The sequence below is a fragment of the Rosa chinensis genome, chromosome 5 (genome assembly GCF_002994745.2).
Source record: "Rosa chinensis cultivar Old Blush chromosome 5, RchiOBHm-V2, whole genome shotgun sequence".
Taxonomy (NCBI): domain Eukaryota; kingdom Viridiplantae; phylum Streptophyta; class Magnoliopsida; order Rosales; family Rosaceae; genus Rosa; species Rosa chinensis.
Window position 1 is genome coordinate 34,733,261 of NC_037092.1, and position 22,792 is coordinate 34,756,052.

The following is a 22,792-nucleotide window of genomic DNA, read 5'->3' on the forward strand; positions in this document are numbered from 1 at the left end:
TCGTCCAAAGCCAAGTTTGTAGGCATTAAACTATACACTTTCAAGGAAAAAAGCTAATTGTGTGGTTCTATAATTGCCTTACCCAAATTTTACATCAAATCCCTTGATATTCCCTTGATATTCACTTTTACATCAAATCCATACTTCAAAATCCTAAATTTTCTATCAAATTTAGCACATAAAAAAAAAAAAAAAAACAGAGCTGAATGACATGGACGAATGTTCTGATAGAAATATTTAACCTATATATAAGACAAAAAAGGTATTGGTGCAAGCAAAGTTTTCGTACTGGGCTTATGAACACAAAGCAAGAAAACCAAGACAATCTAAATTTGTCAATTCACAATTGAATCAGGTGATAAAGAGAATCTAGCCTCACCCTAAACCTTGTGGATTGAAGAAACCAAAAACATATAATCATAGCAAAAAATGAAAATAGGATCGAGGATAGAAAGAATTGGAAAGAAGGAGATGGGATTTATCTCAACTGATGAATACCTATAATCGAGTCTGCATTTGCTCCGATGTTGATCTCAGAAGCAAATGAAGAGAGAGAGAAAGAGAGAAAGAGAGAGAGAGAGAGAGAGCGGACCTTATCGAAAACGATGTCGTCGAAGTTGGGGAAGCGGATGTGACCGAGGCACTTGAAGAGGTAGTGAGAGCTGCTGGAGGCGGATCTGAAGTGTTCCACCTTTTGGAACTCAAATCAAAACCTAATTCAGACACCACATGGATCAAATGTTTGGTGGGGTGGGGTGGGGTGAATCATGTAGATCTGCCCGATTACAATTGCAAACGGATCTCCAAGGCATGATCAAATGTTTGGTTGTTAAGAATAGCCTTCTCCAAGGCATGATCAAATGTTTGGTTGTTAAGTAGACAAACTAATAGCACCATTTTGCAGATTCTCATCAATAAACTTACAGTTTTCTTACAAGTGAAAAATTTACCAGGAATAGAGGCAATACATCAAGGATAGAACATAGCATAATGATCAGGAGGGTGAACTACAGTGATAGCTAACCACGAAATAGTGAAGGTGTCTACTTGATGCTTCCATGCATTAACATGTTAACCAAAATAAATGCAGAGATGATATTAATATGGATGATTATTAGTAGTTGAAAACTCAAATTCTTTGTGGGAGAGGACCACAGGAGTGAGGAGTTGCATAAAGGAAACTCGTGCTATAGATGGAAGAAAAAAAATGAGAACATAAAAGCCTCTAATTTTTTTTTTTGGACAAGATCAAAGATACTTCCAATACTGCATATGCTGGAAAACATGAAATGTGTGTGTGTGTGTGTGTATCAAGCAGACACATAATGTCTCTGCCTATTCCTATCCATATAAACAAAAGGCTACAAAATATGCACTACACATGCAGACAAACACCAACAAGATTACACAAGATTGCGTATCTTCTTAACTACATACTTTGTGAGAATAAAAGTTTGCACACTAAACCAATGTAGGCACTGGTAGAAGCATAAAATAACACATCATACTTCAATCTCTACTGTACCATAAGATGAAAACAACAACACATAATTATGGAACTTTTGTTATCAAGAATTCTGGATCAATAGCATGAAGAAAGGATATTGGACAACATCAAAAACCAGCTTTGCAGTACCACCCAAGTTATGCAATCTCTCCATTGCTTGCTTTACACGAACAGATTGGAGAGGTATGAATGTCTGAGGAGGAAGCCTTTGTTCTTTCAAATACTGCAGAAATGCAAGGATCAGTATCAGAACCGCAAAAGGGCATTCTGGAAACAACAAGGCTGGATATCATCAAGACATGCATCTTTTTCAAACTATATCCTAAGCTCCCCAACAATCATTTCATGTTTTTACAAACTAAAAGAATGAAGGTCTAAGTTAATGAAAACCTATTTTTAATGCATACAAAGATAGTAACTCACAAAGTAGAACAGCTTCAATAGAGCAAAATATCAGTGTTCTGCAGTTCCCATATGACATTGTTTATAACATTAATAGAAGTTCAGTAACTATCAAGTGTCAAAACTACCTTGAATAGTAATCGACTGCCAACTTCTCCAATTTCGGTTTCAAATACATGCATTTCCTGCCCCAGCTTGCCATCCTACACATACATAAAACTCATTTCAATAACACAAGTTTCATGTCAAATAAGGGTTCTCTACAAATTCTCATACAAATCAAACTAACCAGAATCACTTAACCATTCTGATTCCACACAGAATTCCAATGAATAACATCATTTCTAATCACATATGAAAAACCAAAAACTAAATTGAAAAACCCATTAAGACCCAGAAACGCACCAAACAATGACGAACTTCCACACAGACCCGCCACCACCATCCTCCGACCATTACACGACCAAGGATTCGCCAACATCCACCTCCCTCTTCCATCAAACGAAACTCAAAACACTTCCAAACTTCAACTCAACTCTTAACCCTAAGAAAAGATTAGGGCTTTATGTGATTAGAGAGACGAGGGGCGCTATTTTTCCCTCTTTTGGCCTGAACTCGTCGTAATGACATTGACGAAGAAGAAGATGGTGCAAACGGCGACTGACAGCCAGTTATAACCTTGACAACGTTGGGCTAGAGTTTGGAGTCAGACGATGGCCTGGTCACGATGAAGGAGTGGTTCGAAACTGAAGGAAACTGGGATTCAGAGAAATTAGGGTTTGGAGATGGGAATGGAGGTAATCTTTGATTGGATTTATGTGAATTGAAACAGAAAGGAAACTGAGCAAAAAGGGATCACGAAGACGTCTGGATTTTTGGCAATTGGAGATTTCAAATTGATACAATTGGGGAAAGGCTGTTTGAGGAGATGGCTCGAAGAAAAGAGCAAAAGACTATTTCAGTATTTCGTCCGAGTGTTGAAAATGACCCATTTCGTCTACCATAGATCGAGATGGCTCTTTTTCCTTTTGTATTTATGAATTAGACAACGGAAAAAACAAGTTATGTTGTCTGATAATATAAAAATAAAACTTAAATTGAGATTTCAAAGTGGGAAAGTTCCCGCTATATGCTTTGATTGCATGTAGAGTAGTGCTAGGTTTAGTTATTATTCATTCACACAACACAAATAAGTAATTTGGTTGTGGGAGTATGCAATTACTAGATACATCTTAATCAGAATCTGTAGGTTTTAAGGGGGAGTAAGCGCTATTTTGAAGCAAATCTACACATATCCAAACATTCCCAATATATCTCCATTTATCAGACAACAGAAAGTAAAAAAATAGTTGTATGATATTTTGCAAGCTACACTCATACAACAGATATAACTATTCTGTTGTACTGTAGAGTATCAATTTGGGGCCAAATTTGAGTCAGGCTAGGAGGGAAATCTGCCGCTATTTTTGTTTCATTCAGACAACACAATATTCTTGTAACTGTTGTGCGATGACCTTCTACCTAAAAAGTTCAGAATTTTAACCGCCTTATACAACGCAAGTTTTGTAAACGCGTTGTGTGATTCACTTTCCTTCATCACACAACACTTTTTTTTTTTTTGTTGTGCAAAAAGTGTTGTCTGATAAGGTTTTTGGTGTAGTGACAGTTTATCCAATTTCTCTTCCTTTCGATTTTGACCTAACTTTTTGATTTTCTGAATTTTGATTTCTGATGCGATTGTTTTCTTTGTTGTAGTAAGGGGACCAAGAGGGATTTCAGCACTACAAGCACTCCCCAAACGCGCCGGACTAACCCCTCTCCTCCATCCATCCCCCTTCTTCGAAACCCCTCTCGTCTGCGTCTGTACCTCGTCGAATGAACTGAACTAAATTGAAGCTCACATTCTTTAGCTTTGGTAAAACAAATTCATTCACTACCTATGGGTAATTCTCTCTCGTTCTCGATATGTCTATCGCTTTTGTTTTTGCCCAGATCTATATGCTTTTGATTCTGGGTAAAACAGTTGTTGGCACCGGTTCATAATTCTCCGTTGGCTTACTTTCACTAGTATTCTAAATTAATGAAAGATTGCTGCTGCCTCTATATCCTTGTACTAACTCAGTTTTCTACTTGAAATGCCCTATTTCACCCAAACCCTTGTTTTCTCCCGCAACCCCTTTCTCTCTTTCTTCGATCTCGATGTCACACACCAAATTGCGTTTCAAAGAACTTGGTGGTCACTAGGTTGACCTGGGTTAGGAATTTTTTTTTCTTTTTGGTATCTCAATTCAGTCTTCTCTATTGTCGAACCCGATTCAATGGCCGGCTCATTGGTGTTAGGCTAGTCCGATGGCATGGGAAGCACTTGATTGAAGCAGCAGTTGCAACATGCTCCCCTCCACATCTGTCCCTCAATCTGATGAATATGGTGTGTAACGTCTTTTGATCTTGAGAATCTTCACCTCAAACTTGGGGTATAATTGGTGCATTGTTTAACACAGGTTATGTTGAGGAAGCAACTTTATAAAGATGAGGTTCGTATGTATTAAGGAACATTAGATTGTTGTTTCATTTCATGGTAATATTGCAGGTTCTCAAAATATGGGTTGGAGGTGGACAAGATTGACATTCGAGATTGTGGTTTCATATCGTGGTGGTTCCTTTGATGGGTGGCAAAAGCAGTTGGACCTCTACACTATCCAAAGGTGCTAGCTTTGATAAACAGTCATGTTGTTTTGTGCATTTGAGAATTACTTAAGTTCAGTTAGCTGTGTCTGTGTGTGGTTTTGTATTTGTAATTGAAGCACTTAGTGTTTGCTCTTACTGTGTTTGTCTTGGCTCTAATTTGAGTAGAAAACTAAGGGAGAGAGGGAGAGCAAATTGGGTCAAACTAGATCATGGAATGAGCATAGAGGAGCTTAGTTAGCTAAAAGGGTGAACGTAAAAGGGAGCAAAGTTGCAGAGATAGATTCATAAAGTGTGTAACTATTGGGATGGAGCTATTGGAAAAAATTCCATGCTAATCTCTTATACCAGCAATAGCTTCCCCACTGTAAAAAGCAAGGTGTTGATTTCGTCATAATTGATAACTATTATGTTTAGTTTGTTTCATTAATTTATGACATATTTATTCTGTTTTCTTTCTCCAAATTTTGTTATAGGATTTTGTGCCTACAGTGTTTGACAACATCAGTGCTAATTTGGTGGCGGATGCACAGTTAACCTTGGATTGTGGGACACTGTAGGTAATTACTCTGTGTGGGTGTTTGTGATTTAGTTCTTGAAGCTTAATATGTGAGATAACTAGCTAGAGCTTATGTGAGATGCTATAGGCCATTTAGAAAAGATAAAATTTAATTTTAAGCTCTCCAATGTAGTTAGAAGTAGAAAAGATAACTGGCTTTTGTTTTCGGTTTTCGTTGTTCCCCCGACACAAACTCTACCTTTTGTCTGCTTTGATTATGCTGAATTCATCAAGGTTTCTGTTTATCATTAATTTATAATATGTAGTTATTGGATTGTACAATTACTGCTAGTTTATAATTGTGCCTCAGAATATATAAATTGGCATATATGGTTCGAAATTATTTTGTTGACAAGCTTACTTTTCAACAGAGTGTGGTTGGAAGTGTCATTACGGCCACAGATCGCTAGCTAAAACCCAGAGGTCTTGTACTTCCTTCAAATGCAATGGTAATTTTCTGTCTCTTTGGTCTTTCAATTGTTGTGGCCTGTACATCTTTAGTTATAAATACACTGTTGCTGCTTTAATGTCATTGAATTGACAATCATATCAACCTCATATGTCGTTAACATGTGGATTATGAACTAGAGTACGTATGCAGCTTCGTCAATATATTTTGTCTATCTTTTTACAAGTTCACAACCTTAGCCCTTTGGAAGCTAAACATCATGAGGATGGTATTAGCAATTGTGGTAGTGAGCGGCTTAGTTGATTTGAATTTGGATAAAGAAAATTAAATGCATAAAATAAAATAAACAAATAAAAATGTAGAGACTAAATCAATGAGAAGAATAGAGACTTAGGCATCGGACCTAACCTTACTCATGCACAACTGTATCCCATATTTAATGTAATAACATGCTTTGATAAATTTCCCCTTAGTGTTTTGATGAAGCTACCAAGGAAACCAACTAGATAGTCATGCAATTTAACAATCTCTTCCGAAGCAAAGCTAAATTACACAACCTTATACCATTCAAATTCTTCCGGAACTTAAACTCACAACATCATGCTTTTATTTCAAGGTAAGAAATTGAAGAAACATTAGATGCTAAATGAATTTGGTTCTATCATGCTGATTTTATTGTTGACTGCTTGCAGTTGTACATAGTACCTATATATTCATGTTGCAGGTTTCATAGCTATGTATGCTACACTTGCCAGTCACGATGTGGACTATTGTTTGATTCCAGATTCCCCCTTTCTTTCTTAAAAGGACGAGGTGGACTTTTTGAGTTCATTGAAAAACGACTCAGAAAATGGACATATGGTTATTGTGATTGTTGAGGAAGCAGGACATGATCTTCTTTTAGAGAGCTTGTAATCCATGAACCAGCAAGATGCTTCAAGAAACAAGCAACTTAAAGATATTGGGTTATGGATATCTCAGAGGATCAGGGTATTACTCGCAATCCTACAGAGTTAGTGCTTGGAAACTTCCAAAGCTAGACTCCAATGAGGCCATGAGAGCAGCAAAGCTAGACACAAGTAAATTTATGGATGTATTTTGCTAGGAGAGTACTATTAGATGTTCTCCTTTTGGGGATAAAAGATTAACTTTGCACAATCCATTTTGGTGCATGATGTGAATTATAACAATTTCTTCTATATATATATATATATATTGATCAGTTAATTTGGTCTTTTTTTATTCCACATCCAGCAAATATAATGCATTGAATCATTCTATTAGGACAACAATAACCACAAAAAAACTGTCGCATGTGCACAATAGTCACAATGACCCAAAAATAAAAACTGTCGTCTGAATGTAAAATAGATAATGGATACTTTGAAAAACTGCAGTCTGAATGAAAGTCACACAACGGCCATAAAATAAAGCGACCTCTGAATTGCCTTCACACAACAGTTTCTAAAGTCGCCCATCGTCTGAAGAATAGTCACGCAACAGCTAATGCTGTCGACAGGCTGCCGGCATGCTGCATACATGCTGCGCGCCATGCTGCCGAGCCCTTCACACGACGGTTCCCTACAATCGATCTTTATCAGACGGCGCCTCGATAGACGACGCTTTACCTCCGTATCAAACGACGGTTTTTAGCCGTCGTCTGATTCAATTTTTGTAGTAGTGTGCAGGTTGTGTGTTATGTGTTTTGTGATATGATCTTGATTGCTTCTTGTTTTATAACAAATGGTATCAGAGCCTAGGATTTTCACAAAACGCATACTTCATGAACCATTGTTTAATTAACGAAAGAAAACAATAAAACCTCTTTAAGAAAATAAAATGATTTTCCTTTTGTTTTAGAAAGCTGGCCTTAATTTTGACCCGGTTTTAGCCTTAATCCAACTTATTAAGAAAATAAAGCCCAAAACCCGAGTTCAGATTAAAATATTAATTTTAACAGATATTACCGTTAAGGTATAACGGTCATTTTGCTTAAGGGATCGGATGGTTTAGGGCAATACTGAGATGAATTCTCAGTTTTGGGGATTCAAGACCCCGTTTAGAATTTTTTGGATCTTCAGAAAAAGGGTTAAAAATTGCTGCTTGTATCTTGTTTTCAATTTTGCTTCCGCTATACAATTGTTGCAGCGCTGTAGCAGAGGCCAAGGTATGTTTTCTGAGAAATCAGAACTTGCGTTTCAATTTCTGCATTATGGAAAGGATTGTCATATGGATTATTGTTTAGCATATGGAAAGGGTTGTCATATTGCATATAAATATCGTATGTGGAATGATTGATTGATTCTATGATTGTTGATGAATGTATAGATGTGATGGTTTTGATATGCAAATATGTCTGTGGTTGATATCCTTGATAATTTTGTTGCTTCCAGTCAAACATGAAATTTAGAACTAACAAGAATTGAGTACAAATCTCCTGATATATGGTTTTGCAGCCTTGTTATGCCTTCATATATGCATAACATAGTTAATAAACTGTGAGCAATCAAGTAAAGCACAAAATTATTGATTTTGATTTGTGAATTTCTGATTACAGTTTTGATCATGTTGCACAAAGCAATCCATCATTTTTCAGAGAAATTCTTAAAGATTAAACAAATTAATACTTGTGTTACTATTTTTTAAAATTACACTAATATTTTGTTCTTCCAAAGAAGATGTTCACTGTGTAATCTTGATTATGGTACAACATCATGTATAAACACAAATGCCTATTTTGATTTTTTGAGACTTTTCCTATCTAAAGATATGACTGTTTCAATTAATAACTGGTATATGCAGGATATAGCATGATGATTTAGAACCTTAAGGATGTTAAGTTTTATGCCACAAAGGCATTACTTGATATCAATGTTTTAAAAGGCTGAGGAGTAGTCGGAAGAGCCTCAGCAAGGCGTTCGCCTTGAGGCGTAAGGCGTAAGCCTTACGTATAAATTACCTATATTTATGTATAGAACTAATCTTATATATAGAACATGTATTGCAACAAAAAATACATTACAAATTGTCATCCATTCATAATAAACAAGTAGTAAAACCATATGATTCAACAAAATCACCAAACCTAAAATAAATCCAAAGGATTAAAGTTGAAAGACCAAAGAACAAGAACAATTATTGAGGAGGGACCATAAGCTATACTAGTCCTAGCTATACCATAAGCTATACCAGTCCTAACAATTATTGAACAAGAACAACAAAATCACCAGTCCTAGCTATACCATAATTAAGGAGGGACCATAGGCCCAACAAACAGAACAATTACATGTACGTTTACATTACAGAAACTGTCCTAAAGCTAGGACCGTCACTCAAATCAGCTAAACCTTCCCGTAGCAATTTCTGCAGATTCAATAATCAAGACCTATGCCATCTTAGCGAGACCGAACGAGGAAATGAATATGAGATAGAGAAATGAAATGCATATGAGCTACCAGCAAAGAACATACTTTCTTGCTAAAATGTAAACCAATACAGACTGTTCTACAAACCAACCTGCAATTTCTGCAGATTCAACAAGCTGTCAATAAGCAGTTATCAATTTCAAGTGATTTGAATGAAAAGAAGTGTAACTGATATTATTCCCAGATTTGAACTTAATCAACTAAAAGAAGTGAAATGAACCCATCTAAACTTTAATATTATTCCCAAATTTGAAGATAATCAACAAAAAGAAACAAATAAACTTCGATACACGACACAAACTGATGAAGAGGGTTGTAGGAGTAGCAAACTATATCTTCAGGTCAAAAATAGAATGCAACCATTGTTAGTCATTTACCCACAATCATCTACAAATCAACACGAAACAGTGACCATATTCAATTATTCAGTAAGAAATTAAGAATACATAGATGATAGATGTCCAAATTCCAATTCCAATTGCACATAACAAAGAAACACGAAACCATCCAAAGAAACGAGGAAAGTTATCGAACCATGATCATAACTTGAAGTCTTGAACTCCTTTTCTTCAAATCGAACTACAACTCTCCAACTCTCTTCAAATCTTGCTCCAATTTCTGCAAATAGCCTCTTTTAGAACCAAATTCTTGAGAAAAGTTATGGGCTCTTCATGATTTTATCAATTTTTCAAGTAAGGGATTGGGATTGAGAGTGAATAGTCGGGGAGGACTGAGGAGGCTGTTTGAGTGATTTGGGGATTGGCTTGGGTACAAAACTTGACCTAAATGAATCAACTCTCAACAAACACCAAAACGACATCGTTTTGGTGTGTAAAAAAAAAAAAAAATATTCTTAGGCGTTCGCTCCCGACGCCTTATGGCGCGTCTTCGCCGCCTTCTGTGCCTTCCTCAGCGCCTTGGTGGCCTCTACTCCTCAGCTGCAAAACAGAGGCTTTTTCCAGCATGCTTCACGCCTTTTAGGCCTTAACGCGCGCCTTTTAATTCATTGCTTGATATTACTGCAGTCTATGGGGTTATTGTTTTGATTGTGTTTCTGAATGCTTGAGAAATTGAATGTTTCTGTTATGTAGCCTTCTTTAAGACTTATGCATGAAACACATAAAATTAAAATACAGTTTTAACACACAGAAAATGGAATACTGCAGTAACTTACACGTTTTTTGTCTAGGACCTCTTGTTGCGACCTTAGGTCAAGTTGAGATGCTTAATGGGTGGAACTATAAGAAGTGGAGACACCAAGTCGAATTTTACCTGTCCATGCATCAAAACATGGATCTTTGCCTGATTAAGGATCAGCCTTCTGAACTAGATTCTGAGAGTACAAATGAGGATATGAGGCTTTATAAGGAGTGGTATAGCAGCAACAGGAAAGCAAAAAATGTGATTAGGTGTACTATGTCTGACCCAGTGAAAGGGTCTATAGAGGAGCCCAAGTTAGCCGTGGACTTTCTGGAGGCAATTGCAGATAAATATAGAGAGAGTGACAAAGCTGAAGCAGCTAGGTTATCTTGGAAGTTCAATGCCTGAGTTTATCTGGGAAGGGCAATGTGAGGGAGCACATTATGAAGCTAATTAACATTAACTCTAGGCTTAGAGACCTAGACATGGGAGTTAAAGATGAACAGGTGGTGCATATGGCACTTCATTCTCTGTGAAACACCTACACCAACCTAAGAACTTCATATAATGCCTTAGAGACCAAATGGAACCTGAACAATCTAATCTCCATCTGTGTGGATGAGGAGGAAAGAATTAAGAGAGAGGGAGTACCAACCACTACAGTTAATCTGGTTGAGAAACCAAAGTGGGAAAAGCATAATAAACTTAAGCCTAAGAAGACCACCATCACTAAAGTAGCTGGGAAACCTGCAGAAGCTAAAGCTGGAAAAGTCTTTAAGTATAAGTGCTATTTGTGTAAAAAGATAGGGCACATGAAGAGGGACTGCAGTGGCTTTAAAGCTTGGATGATCAAGAAGGGTGAGTCATTTCCTAATTCAGTCTTTTCTCTAGAAGTTAATTTTATAAATGTAGATTCACACACTTATTGATTAGATTCAGGCTCACCTATTCATATTACCACCTCACTGCAGGGTTTAACAAAGAGGAGGGCACCAAGGAAAAGTGAGCAGCAGGTCTGTGTGGGAAATGGAACAAGGGTAGCAGTTCAGGCTATTGGAACTCTGAAGATCGATTTAGGATTAGGCAAATTTATTTTTCTGGACAATGTTTATTACATTCCTTCCTTAAAAAGGAATCTTATTTTAGTAGGTCTTTTAGTTAGTATTGGATGCAAACTCATTATTGATTTTAGTGGAATAAAATTATTTTAGGGTTCTAAATACATTGGTTGTGGAATGTTTTCAAATAATTATTTGAGATTGGATTGTTCTATTATTAAGCAGGAAATTCTATTGATTGAGAACAATGAAAACATGAATGCAGATAACAACATTACTAGTATAAAAAGAATTCTATTCAATAATAAGTCTGCAAAGTTATGGCACAAGAGACTAGGCCATACATCTAAAGAAAGACTTAAAACACTCGAGAAAAATAAAATTTTGCCTGCATTGGATTATGCAGACTTGAATGATTGCATTGAATGTTTTAAGGGAAACTTGACAACTACAGAAAGAAAAAGGCCTTAAAAAGTCAAAATCTCTTAGAACTAATTCATACAGATATATGTGGTCCATTCAAACATAAAACACTCTATGGAAATTTTTATTTCATCACATTCATAGATGACTTCTCTAGATACTGCTATATCTACTTGTTGTAAGAAAAATCACAAGCTCTTGAGGCATTCAAAATATATAAAACTGAAGTTGAATTACAGCTTGAAAAGAAAATTAAAGTAGTGAGATCTGATAGAGGAGGTGAGTTCTATGGTAAACATACTGAGGCAGGCCAGCAAAAGGGACCTTTTGCACTTTATTTACAAGAAAATGGCATTAAAGCTCAGTATACAACTCCCTATAACCCTCAACAAAATGGAGTAGCAGAAAGAAAAAATAGAACCTTGTTAAACATGGTGAGGAGTATGATGTGTACTTCAGGTTTGCCAAAATATTTATGGGGTGAAGCTCTTAAGACTGCAAATTACATTTGCAATAGATCACCTAGTAAATTTGTAGAAAAGACACCTTATGAGCTTTGGTGTGGAAAACAACCAATCTTGCATCACTGTCATGTTTGGGGATGCAAAGCTGAGGCTAAAACACCAAATGCCTTGACACAGAAGTTAGATCCAAAAACAGTGAGTTACCATTTCATAGGATATTGTGAAAAATCAAAGGGTTATAAATTTTATTCAGCTCATCATACAACCAGGACTTTTGAAACAAATCAAGCAAAATTCTTGGATGAAGTAGTCTGTAATACAATTCAGTTTTGAAGACTTGTCTTTAGAGTTTGAAGAAATTGCAGAAAATGAGACTTTAGAAAAAAATTTACCTTTAATGTCTGAAAATGAAATGCAAACTGCTGATTCAGAAAATGAAGTCAACAATCGAAATTCAGTAGAGCCAGTAGCCTTAGGTGATGAAGCACCTGATGTAGCCCAAAATATGCAATTAGAAAATGTTAACCCTTAGCCTAGGAGATCTCAGAGAGAAAGAAGACCAGTTTATGGGGAAGATAGTGATTATGCTGTTTACCTGCAAGAAATTGATGTCCTTGCAGAAGACAATGATCCACTGAGTTTTAAACAAGCCTTAGAAAGCAGTGAAGTTGAAGAATGGCAGGAAGCTATGGAAGCTAAGATTTCATCCATGAGTCAAACTAAAGTATGGGAGCTAGTTAAACCTGATCCAAACCAGAAAGCCATAGGGTGCAAATGGGTATTTAATACCAAAAGGGATGCAAATGGTAACATAGAAAAGCATAAAGCTAGGTTGGTAGCCAAGGGTTTCACACAAAAGGAAGGCATAGACTATACTAAAACTTTTTCTCCTGTATCCACAAAAGATTCATTCAGAATGATAATGGCTTTAGTGGCACATTATAATATGGAATTGCACCAAATGGATGTTAAAACAGCATTTTTAAATGGGGAATTAGACACTACAACAAAACTGGTCTTTTACGACACACATTTTATGGCGCACATTTGACATGTGTTGTAAAAGATTGTCATTTACTGCGCACATCTCATGTGTGCCGTCAGAATGTCTTTCTTCAGGTCATTCATGGCGTGCATCTGATGTGTGCCGTAAATTTAGTCATCTATTAACGGCGTGCACAAATATGTGTGCCGTAAATGAGTTATTTTACTAGTCTTTTACGACATACTTTTCAAGCATGCCGTAAATGAGGTATTAATTTTCTTTTTTAAAAAAAGATTTGATTTGAAAATCAGCTCATTTATGTTACGTTATTCTCTTGAAAATCTTCTCTGAAAACCTTCTCTGTCACAAATGCATCTCCAAAGAAAACCTTCTCCCTATACTCAAAGTCGATTTCGGAGCTGCTCTCCACCTCAACAAAGTCATCCACGACGAAGCTGTTCTCCGCCTCAACAAAAACCACGCCCTCCGGATTGCAATCGATTTGGAGTTCAGGACAAATTGATTTGGAGCTCAACAAAAACCATCCTCGTTTCGTGCCATGAGGGTTCCGGTTTGCTTCCGGTAGAAGTATCCGTTCATCTCGTTTCTTTGAGCTCAGGACAAGCCTTTATATCTCTCTCTCTCTCTCGTTTTTTGTCTCTTGGTAATTTCATCGAACACCTTCTCTGCATCTTCAATTTCGTACTTTGTTCTCACTTCCTGCATTTTGTTGATTCACTTTTTTGTGTCTCAGCTCGTTTTGAATTTCCTATTGATTTTGCGGTTCGATTAGGGTTTGATTGTGTGGACTGATTGTGAGGGCCAAGAAATATTGGCTTCGTTTCTCAGGAAATAGCGATAAACTTCACAGCATTGAGCAAAATCTAATTAGCCTAGGTGCTGTTTGGTCTTTTTGATTTGATTGGTATGTTGTTTATTCAGCTGGTATTTGGATATTGAGAGTAGGATTGATGGGCCGTGTGAGTTTAATGCAAAGGCATGTAACTATTTGTGTGCATATGTGTGTGTGTTGTGTACACATTTAGTACAATTCTGATACAAGCTGCAGATTAGATATCTTGGGCTTTAGCTTATGTGGTTCCAGGTGGTACTTTCATTTTCGTGGTGTTGTTCTACAATTTGTGTTTAAGAGAAAAGCCATATTGTGATGCCCCGGAAATTCGTAATTATTTTCCGAGGATTTTCCGGAATCTAATTTTTGGTTGTTGGACGGTTTCGTGGCTCGTGGATGGAGCGGAAGTGTTTCGGATGAATTTTTATTCGGAAAGTGTGACTTTAGGGGGGTTGCAAAGGTTGACTTTTGAAGCGTTGGGATTCTCCGAAAACTTCCTTCACGAAAGTTATAGAGCGCGTCGATACGAGTTCGTGGACATGTGGAACGCGAGAATTGGAGTTCGTATGAGAAAGTTATGAGCGTTTGAAGTTTTGGGAAAATTCTATAAATAGTAGTTTCCATTTTCAGAAACTTACTATTTCCATTTCTTTCCTTCTTCTTTTTCCGGAAATCAGAAGCTCTGTTCTCTCTCTTCTTTGCGCGTGACCCGACCCGAACCCGACGACCCGACCCGGATTTTCTGCGATCTCCGGCCACCTCTAACCTTGAAACCTGCACAGAACGATTCGCCTCTCTCATGCGGTCGTCTCTGTGGCAGCCTCTTGCGGCGATTCGTGGTGGAGGAAGTGCAGCAAAGCGGTGCAGTTGGAGGATTTCAGACCCGGTCGGAAATCCTTGTTCCGACGTCGGCGAGACTTCAAGCCTTCTTGGTTGAGCTCAGAGCAGCCTCCTTGATTGATCCTTGGTGGTTGTTTGGATCGATTCACGTGAAATCTTGTTCAATTCAGTCCGGATTACTGTTCATGGCTTGTGAGGTAGTTTTCGACCCTTTATGCTTGTTTTCTGACTTCGAGCTAGTTATGAGAATTCACAAGCATGCTTAGATGAAGCTTTTTGATGTTGGGAGTTTTGTGAAATAATGAGTTTTTGGCCGGCGGCGGTGCACCACCGTCTGTGGTGGCGTTCCAGCGGTGTTCCGGCCACTTAAGGAACTGTTTTTGGTATTATATATGTTCTACTCGTTGATACGAGCGTTTCGATATATAATATGCAAATTTTGGAGTTCGTATGGAATTGTTATGATTTTTGCAGTTTCATACCGATCGATTATTCTATCCGTGAGGATTTGAGCGTCCGATCGACTTGTGGTTTGGTCACATCGATCGTGGACGTATTCCGGAGACTTTGGGAGGTCTCGGATGTGGTTTCGCCTCGATTAGCGCCACTTTGGGGATTTTAGTTCAAAACAAGGGTTTCGGACTTGAATCATTTGTGAATTGTTACTGATTTGAGATCATTGGTGATTAGGTGCTTCGAAAGGTGAATCGGACGAGTGGTTGGTGATAGTGTTAGTTCGGTTCTGTATAGAAGACGCAGCGGGATTTTAAGGTGAGTAATCTCACGAAGTTCATTCACGAATGGGAATACCCTTATAGTTTTGAGAGTTATTTAGTTAACTGCAAACTATAGATGGTATTAGTGGCATTTTTGAGTAGATGACTATGTGTGTGTATATATATATATATTATGGGATGTATATATATATACATACGTATTCATGTATTAGTAGATATATATTTACGTGAAATATATATGTTTTGGGTGGTTTGTGGATTTATGAAAACAATATGCATGAAATGATGCTTTTTATTGTTTTGGGGTGTGGCTTTTGCAAAACAAATGATTTGTGGAAATGATTGATTTCGATTTGTTTTGAAAAGCGTTGAGATTTGGGTATGAAAGCAATAGGCATGAATTGATGCTTTTTATTGTTTTGTGTTATGGCTTTTTCGGAAAACAATGATTATAGAAATGTTGATTTCGATTGTTTTCAAAAGCGTTGCGATTTGTGTAACATTTTGGGTCCTGTGCGACTCCTTTAATGTTTTGCTCCAAGGGACAGTGCGGCCCGAGGATCGAAGGTCTAAGACCTTGGGCAGAATATCAGGTGATCACGTCTTTGGCCGGACGAGTGGTTACATTTTCAGTTAGAGCTCTAATCTGTCTGCCATATAGGTAATTCATGGGGTAACGGGAATTGGTTATTAATAACTCATGACATTACGTATTTTTAGGGAACAAGGTGTGAGTTGCTTCCTTATTAATGGTTTTTAAGGGGACAAGGTGTGAGTTGTTTTCCTTATTAACGTTTAGATAGAAATCAAGGTGTGAGTTGCTTTCTATGGTACGATTATGGTACATTTGATAGGAAACAAGGTGTGAGTTGTTTTCTATGTTTTAACTGATAGAAATCAAGGTGTGAGTTGCTTTCTATGGTACGATTATGGTACATTTGATAGGAAACAAGGTGTGAGTTGTTTTCTATGTTTTAACTGATAGAATTCAAGGTGTGAGTTGCTTTCTATGGTACGCTTATGGTACAACTGATAGAATTCAATGTGTGAGTTGTTTTCTATGTTCCGATTTGAAAGGAAATTAAAGTGTGAGTTATTCTCCTTTATTTCGTGTTTTAAGGAAATCAAAGTGTGTGTTGTTTTCCTCTTTTTGGCGTGAGTTGTGCATGTGTGTTTTGAGTTACTCATACGGGCTTGCAAAAGCTTACCAGGTTTGTTGTGTGGCAACCCGGTACACTATTCAAACGGTGTAGGGGTTAATCCTGCAGGTTAGGATAATCGAGGTTAAGGCAGCGAGCTAGCAGCTTTACGGTAGGAAACCATCTTTGTGACTTCACCGTTATTTGGACTTCCGTTGTAGTGAGCTCTGAGGAGCATTTACGTTTTGTCTTGTTGTTGACAATTTAATTCGTAAGCTTGTGTAATATATAACTCTTTGGGGTGAGTGTATATTAACTTGAGGGTTCAGGGCATCAATATGTGTGTAAGTTTAAGGGAAAAAGATTTCAGGTATTTTGTATTGGTGACTGAACGTTCACGCATGTATAATTATGAGATTATATATATCGATTTTCTTGTGTAAAATCAGGGGCGTGACACATATGTTCATTTTAGTGGTATCTAATATGAATACAATGTGGAAATGGCTCCCTGTTTGAAGTATCTAATACAATGTGGCTATTGGTCTATTAATGCACAAGATCTCTATATGCACATGCTCATTTTTTAATTGTTTTGCTGCTGTAGTAACTGCACTTTATTGTAATACTTCGTTTTGCAGATCAAAGAGCTGAATTCATATGTAAAATTGAGAAAAACGTAAGTCCAGCTATCCATTTTATACTAATATCCATTTTCAGTCTTCATGTTCTGGTAGTAAAGGTCTGCCATATTTACACACCAGAATGAGTGTGTGTCCAGAATTGGAATCATTTCCCGAAAGGGGATTGCCATAATTACAATGACCTGGTGGAATTTTACAATACTTTATGAATGAAAAAGTTTTAGATTTGAGGATGTAGGGAATGTTCAGTGTTGTTTTGTTAAGAGGTTACATCTATATGTGTGAAGACCCGAAATTCTCAGTTAAATATTTCGTAATTCGATATTTGTTCAATTATATGATATATGAATTTTGGGCATGATTCGTATGTTGTTGCATGAGAAATTTGGTTTCGAATGAGTTTATTTTCGAAACAAACGTTATTTAGGGGGGGTCACTAAAATCAACTTTTTGTAAGTACTGAATTAGGGAAAACTTCCTTCACGAAAGTTGCAGAGCTCGTCGATACGAGTTCGTACATATGCGGAACCCAAGAATCGGAGTTCGTACGAAGAAGTTATCGCGTTTGGAAAATTTTCCATTTTGGGTATATATACCTAGCTATTTTTGGAAATTTTCAAAAATAGTTAGGGTTTCCATTTTTGGCAGCCGCACCGTTTTCTTCTCTCTCTCCCTCCCGAGCCCGAGCCCGAGCCGAAAACAGAGCAAGGAGTCTCCGGCTCTGTTCTCCCTCCTCCGGCCACCAAACCACCTCCCACGGCTTCATCTTCACCTTGCACAGCTACCAGTGGCAGCCTTGCGCCGTGGCACGGCTTGTAGCGGCGGTAGGAAGCTTGTTTCCATTTCCGGCCGTTTTGAGTGCGAAGTGAATATCTCGAGCTACCGGCCACCAAAACTCGATATTCTTGGCTCATTAGACTCGCCTAAACTTTCTGAACAAGCACCAAGAAGGCCCGGACCTGAGGAGATCGATTTCATTCTCGTCAGAGGCTTCGCCGTTTTCTGCAAATTTTCCGGCCAAACCGGACTGTTTGAGGTATTTTCGATCACTTGCGTTCATTTTCTGACTTTGAGCTAGTTATGAAAGTTGCTCAAAATGATTAAACGAAGAGGAAAAGCTCGGCCCCAACACCATAGACGGTGGTCGGCGGCGGATCTGTCCCTAACTCCGGCGGCCTTTTCCGGCCTCCTCCGGGGATCCTAAGGGCAGTTTCTGCCCATTTTTATGTTCTACGTGTTCATACAATCATTTCGATATATAGCATGTGAATTTTGGATATCGTATGATTTAGTTATGAATTTTACGATTTCTATCGTTCAATTTGTGATCTGTGAAGATTCGGACCGTCCGATAGACTTATAGTTTTGTTATAATGATCGTAGGACTGTCCCGAAGACTTTGTGTGGTCACGGGTGAAAATCCGACCGTTGGATCTTCATATAAGTGCGTTCTTGAATGGTACGCTAAGTTAATTATCGTATTTGGTTAGGTGATTGACGGTTTGAGTTGGTGGACGATTGGAAACCGTATTTTAAGCTGTTGAGAAGACGCAGCAGGATTGGAGGTGAGTAAATCTCACATGGTTCATTTACGAACCGAATTTCCTTATTGCACAATTATTTGTTATGTGTGAGAAAATGGTTTTAAGAAAATGAAATTTAAAGTATATAGGAAAATGAATTTCTTGGTTTTACTACGTGTGAACTATAGTTGGTATTAGTGGTCATTCCTGAGTGGATGATTACGTATATATATATTTACGTGATTTTATACGGAATGGTGTGACATTGAAATATGTTGTTTTTTGATGATTTCGTTTTTATACTTGAATGAAGGATTTATTTGCCATGATTATTATGATAATTGGTATTGTTGTGAGTATGATTTGGGTGGAGACGTGATATTGTGAAATGGGTGGGATTCTGTTTATATTTTGTTCTGCGGACTGAAATGTCCAAAGTTCGATGGTTATAATAACCAGAGTGTTTTGTTCTGAGGGCAGCAATGTCTAAAGTTTGACCGTTATCATTGTGATAAACGAAGTATTTTGTTCTGCGGGTAGAAATGCCCAAAGTTCGACAGTTATAGTATTAACCAAAGTATATCGGATGCTTGCACCTGGGCCAAGGTGACAAGTAACGATTCAGATAGAGCTCTAGTCTGTTGTGGGAGTACGGTCATGGTGGTAACTAGGTTATTGCATTGTGAGTACTTTGTGCCACGTGAGTTGGGTTGGTGATTAAATTGTTGGGGTTGTTGTGTGTGTTCGGATTGTTGGATTGTTTTACTTGAATTAAAAGAATTGTGATTTATTAAATCAACCGTTCATTTCTTATTTACTCACGAGCTTTGCAAAAAGCTTACCGGGTTTTGTGTTGTTGTAATGCCGGTACACTATTCAAACGGTGTAGCGGATAATCCTGCAAGTCAGGATAATCAGGGTGGAGAGCGAGCTGAGTAGAGCAGCGGGGTTGACGTCAGCACTTAACCTATTTTGGTGTGTTGTAGACTCTTTTGAGCGTAACTTTTATTTATGGTGGTATTGTAATATTTGGTTTGTATTATGGTTTGCGAGACGCTGGTTAAGAAAAAAATTCAGAACGTTATTTGTTTTGGTTATTATTCATGTTTCGGATTTGAATTTGTTATTCAAAATTCGGGGCGTGACAATATGTGTTTTGAGTCTTTTGACACTGAAACTTGCCATAAAATCTTTGCTTGGATGAACATTTAACTATTCATGTGTGTCTTGTAGACTCTAGAAATATAAAGACGGAAGCAGCTCAAAATGCTTTGGTTGTTGGTCCATCTGCACCAAAGGCACCATAAGTAGTCTCTTTCTTTCTTGCTTTCCAGTTCTGTTATTTTGCATTATCTTTAGGAAGATTGTAGACCTCCAATGATGTCTCTTGTATTTGTTGTTTAATTGCTATATGCTGCTCATCATTTGCCCTCTTCTCAAATTCATGTTGTCCTGCTCATCATTTGCTCATCATTTGCCCTCTACTCATCATGGCTTTTATTCTTATTTCTAACTCAAACACACATTTGATTATGTAGTGACATGTGATTTGTGCTTGTTTATTGCCAGAAATAATATTGGAATTTCGGGTAAAGGCACTTTAGTGGTTTTTGCTCCAGGATCATATGAAAGGTTTGAGCTTTGTCATTCTCTGAAATTGTTGATGCCTTTATAGTATCCAAGTTAGTCTGGTGATTACTTTCTTTTACATTATTTTTCATTCCAGACTGCAATTCATGTGTAATAGCTTTGAACACTTGGGATAAGTAGCATATTATGCATTTCTTGGCTGTGCTATAGTTAACAGAAATATATCTGCAGTGTTAGGTAAATCGGGCCTAATAGTCTGTCAAGTTCAGTCTGGATTGTCTTTGCAACTCTAGTTGTTCTTCCAATTAAGTAGTTCAGTTCTTCTTACTGTGATTTTCAAATGCAAATATATACAACATCATTGATGCAGTGTTTCAAACCATGTTCGATAAAAACTGATGTTGTTGCAAAGGCACTTGGTCTTGACCCGCGAGGACGAGTTAGAGGACTTGGGTTTGGTGCACTCCCTTCAAAAGTGGATGGTCAGACATACGTTGCTAATAAGGTCACTATGCTAGAGAACACTCTTGCTGCTCAAACACAACAGGTGGACCGATTGACAGAGTTAGTGCAAGGTCTCGTTGCTCGGCTAGACAAAGGAGAGAATGTCAATGTAAGTCTTCAGCATTAAGTTACTATTTTCAGTTTTGTACGTTCATGCTATTTATCTCATTTAATTGGTCAAATAATTATTGTTTTGTTTGCTGTTATTTAAGGAAAACACAAGTGTGCAACATTCTGCTAATTAGATTGAGATATTGTAACTCAATGTTCATCTGATAGCCTTTGGAATTTCGTAGTTTAGAATCACTAGCATAGCTCTAGATGGTCTTACCAAATAGCTAGTGTAGTAGACTAGGTTCAACGTTTCATTTGCCATGCTAGAAGGTGCATTTCGATGTTCTAGGGATCATGAATTGCCTGGTCAAGTTTCTTTTGGTACTTCAATTATTTGGCTATTATATGGCTTTGATAACATTGAGTATAACTTGGCAGCTTGCTTATCAATGGTACTCATGTATGTTTGTTGACATTCTCAAATGATTAAGCATTTTTTTTGTTTGGTTCTTTTGCCCGTGTGTGTAGGTTGCTTATGTAGAAATTGATCCAGGTGGTGGAAGTGATGTTGAAACATCAGGAGGACCTGTACATCCTCAAACCTTGAGGCTGTGAGCAGAACATCACAGAGCAAGGATGATCTAGCTAGCATGTTTTATATTCGAATATTAGTTTAATTATACTATGATTTTGTAATATGAAGTTTAATTGACATAATTTACTACATGAATGCTTCCTTTTATTATCCTTGAATGAAAGGATTTAATTGAAACATTGTCTATTAGAAGTGTGAATGATGACATCTTTTACGACACGCAAAAAGGTCTCTTACAACACGCAAAATAGTATTTTACTACTTTTTTACGACACGCAAAATGGTTTTTTACGACACGCAAAATGGTCTTTTACGACACGCAAAATGGTCTTTTACGGCACACAATCAAAGTTGTAAGACATCTTTTACAGCATACAAAAGAGTATTTTACGACGTGCAAAAAATATTTTTTACAACACACATTTTGTGTGCCACAAGAGAAATTTATCTTTTACGACATGGTCTTTTACGACACGCTTCTTTGTGCCCTAAAGTTGTCTTTTACGACACACATTGTGTGTCGTAAAAGACCAGTTTTGCTGTAGTGAGATGAAGTCATTTATATGAAGTAGCCTGAGGGTTTTGTGAAATCTGGAAAAGAAAACCATGTATGCAGACTAAAGAAATCTATTTATGGACTTAAACAAGCTTCTAGGCAATGGTATAAGAAGTTTGACTCTGTGATTTCATCATTTGGTTTTACAGAAAATATAGTTGATGAATGTGTGCACATGAAAACAGTTGGAAATCACTTTATTTTTCTCATACTGTATGTGGATGATATTCTTTTGGCTAGCAGCAACATTAAGTTACTTAAAGACACCAAAATCTTTCTGTCAAATAATTTTGACATGAAAGATTTAGGAGAAGCCTTTTATGTTCTAGGTATTGAAATCAAGAGAGACAGGGCACATGGTTTATTAGGCTTATCTCAACAAAACTACATTTTAAAAGTTTTAAAGAGATTTGGGATGGAAACTTGTGCATCAGGTGAAGCTCCTATGACAAAAGGAGACAAACTGTCAAAGAATAAAAATTCTAAAAATGGGGGGGAAGATATCTAATATGGATAGCAAACCTTATGCTAGACTAATAGGCAGCCTCATGTATGCACAGGTCTGTACAAGACCTGATTTAGCTTTTGCAGTTGGAATTTTGTCTAGATTTCAAACAAATCCCACTCAAGAACATTGGATTGCAGGAAAAAATGTACTTACACTACGTCAATAAACTCATCAGACGACAGAGCTCAGACG

At 37.4% G+C, this 22,792-nt stretch overlaps 1 protein-coding gene across 1 annotated transcript; it reads right to left on the reverse strand.

Annotated features, from left to right (window-relative positions):
• Nucleotides 1–749: 749 nt before the first annotated feature.
• Nucleotides 750–2,895, reverse strand: LOC121049572 (structural maintenance of chromosomes protein 1A-like). Its single transcript, XM_040507309.1, has 3 exons — nucleotides 2,315–2,895; nucleotides 2,038–2,112; nucleotides 750–1,730 (listed from the first exon to the last, which is right to left on the reverse strand). Exons 1-3 carry the CDS (start codon nucleotides 2,405–2,407, stop codon nucleotides 1,569–1,571), a joined length of 330 nt encoding a protein of 109 aa, XP_040363243.1. The 5' UTR covers nucleotides 2,408–2,895; the 3' UTR covers nucleotides 750–1,568.
• Nucleotides 2,896–22,792: the final 19,897 nt, after the last annotated feature.

Coding starts and splice junctions, on each gene's coding strand:
- LOC121049572 (XM_040507309.1), bottom strand. CDS start 2,407: ATGGAAGAGGGAGGTGGATGTTGGCGAATCCTTGGTCGTGTAATGGTC. Junction 2,113..2,314: donor TGGAAGTTCGTCATTGTTTG/GTGCGTTTCTGG, acceptor ATGTATGTGTAG/GATGGCAAGCTGGGGCAGGA. Junction 1,731..2,037: donor GCAGTCGATTACTATTCAAG/GTAGTTTTGACA, acceptor GCATTTCTGCAG/TATTTGAAAGAACAAAGGCT.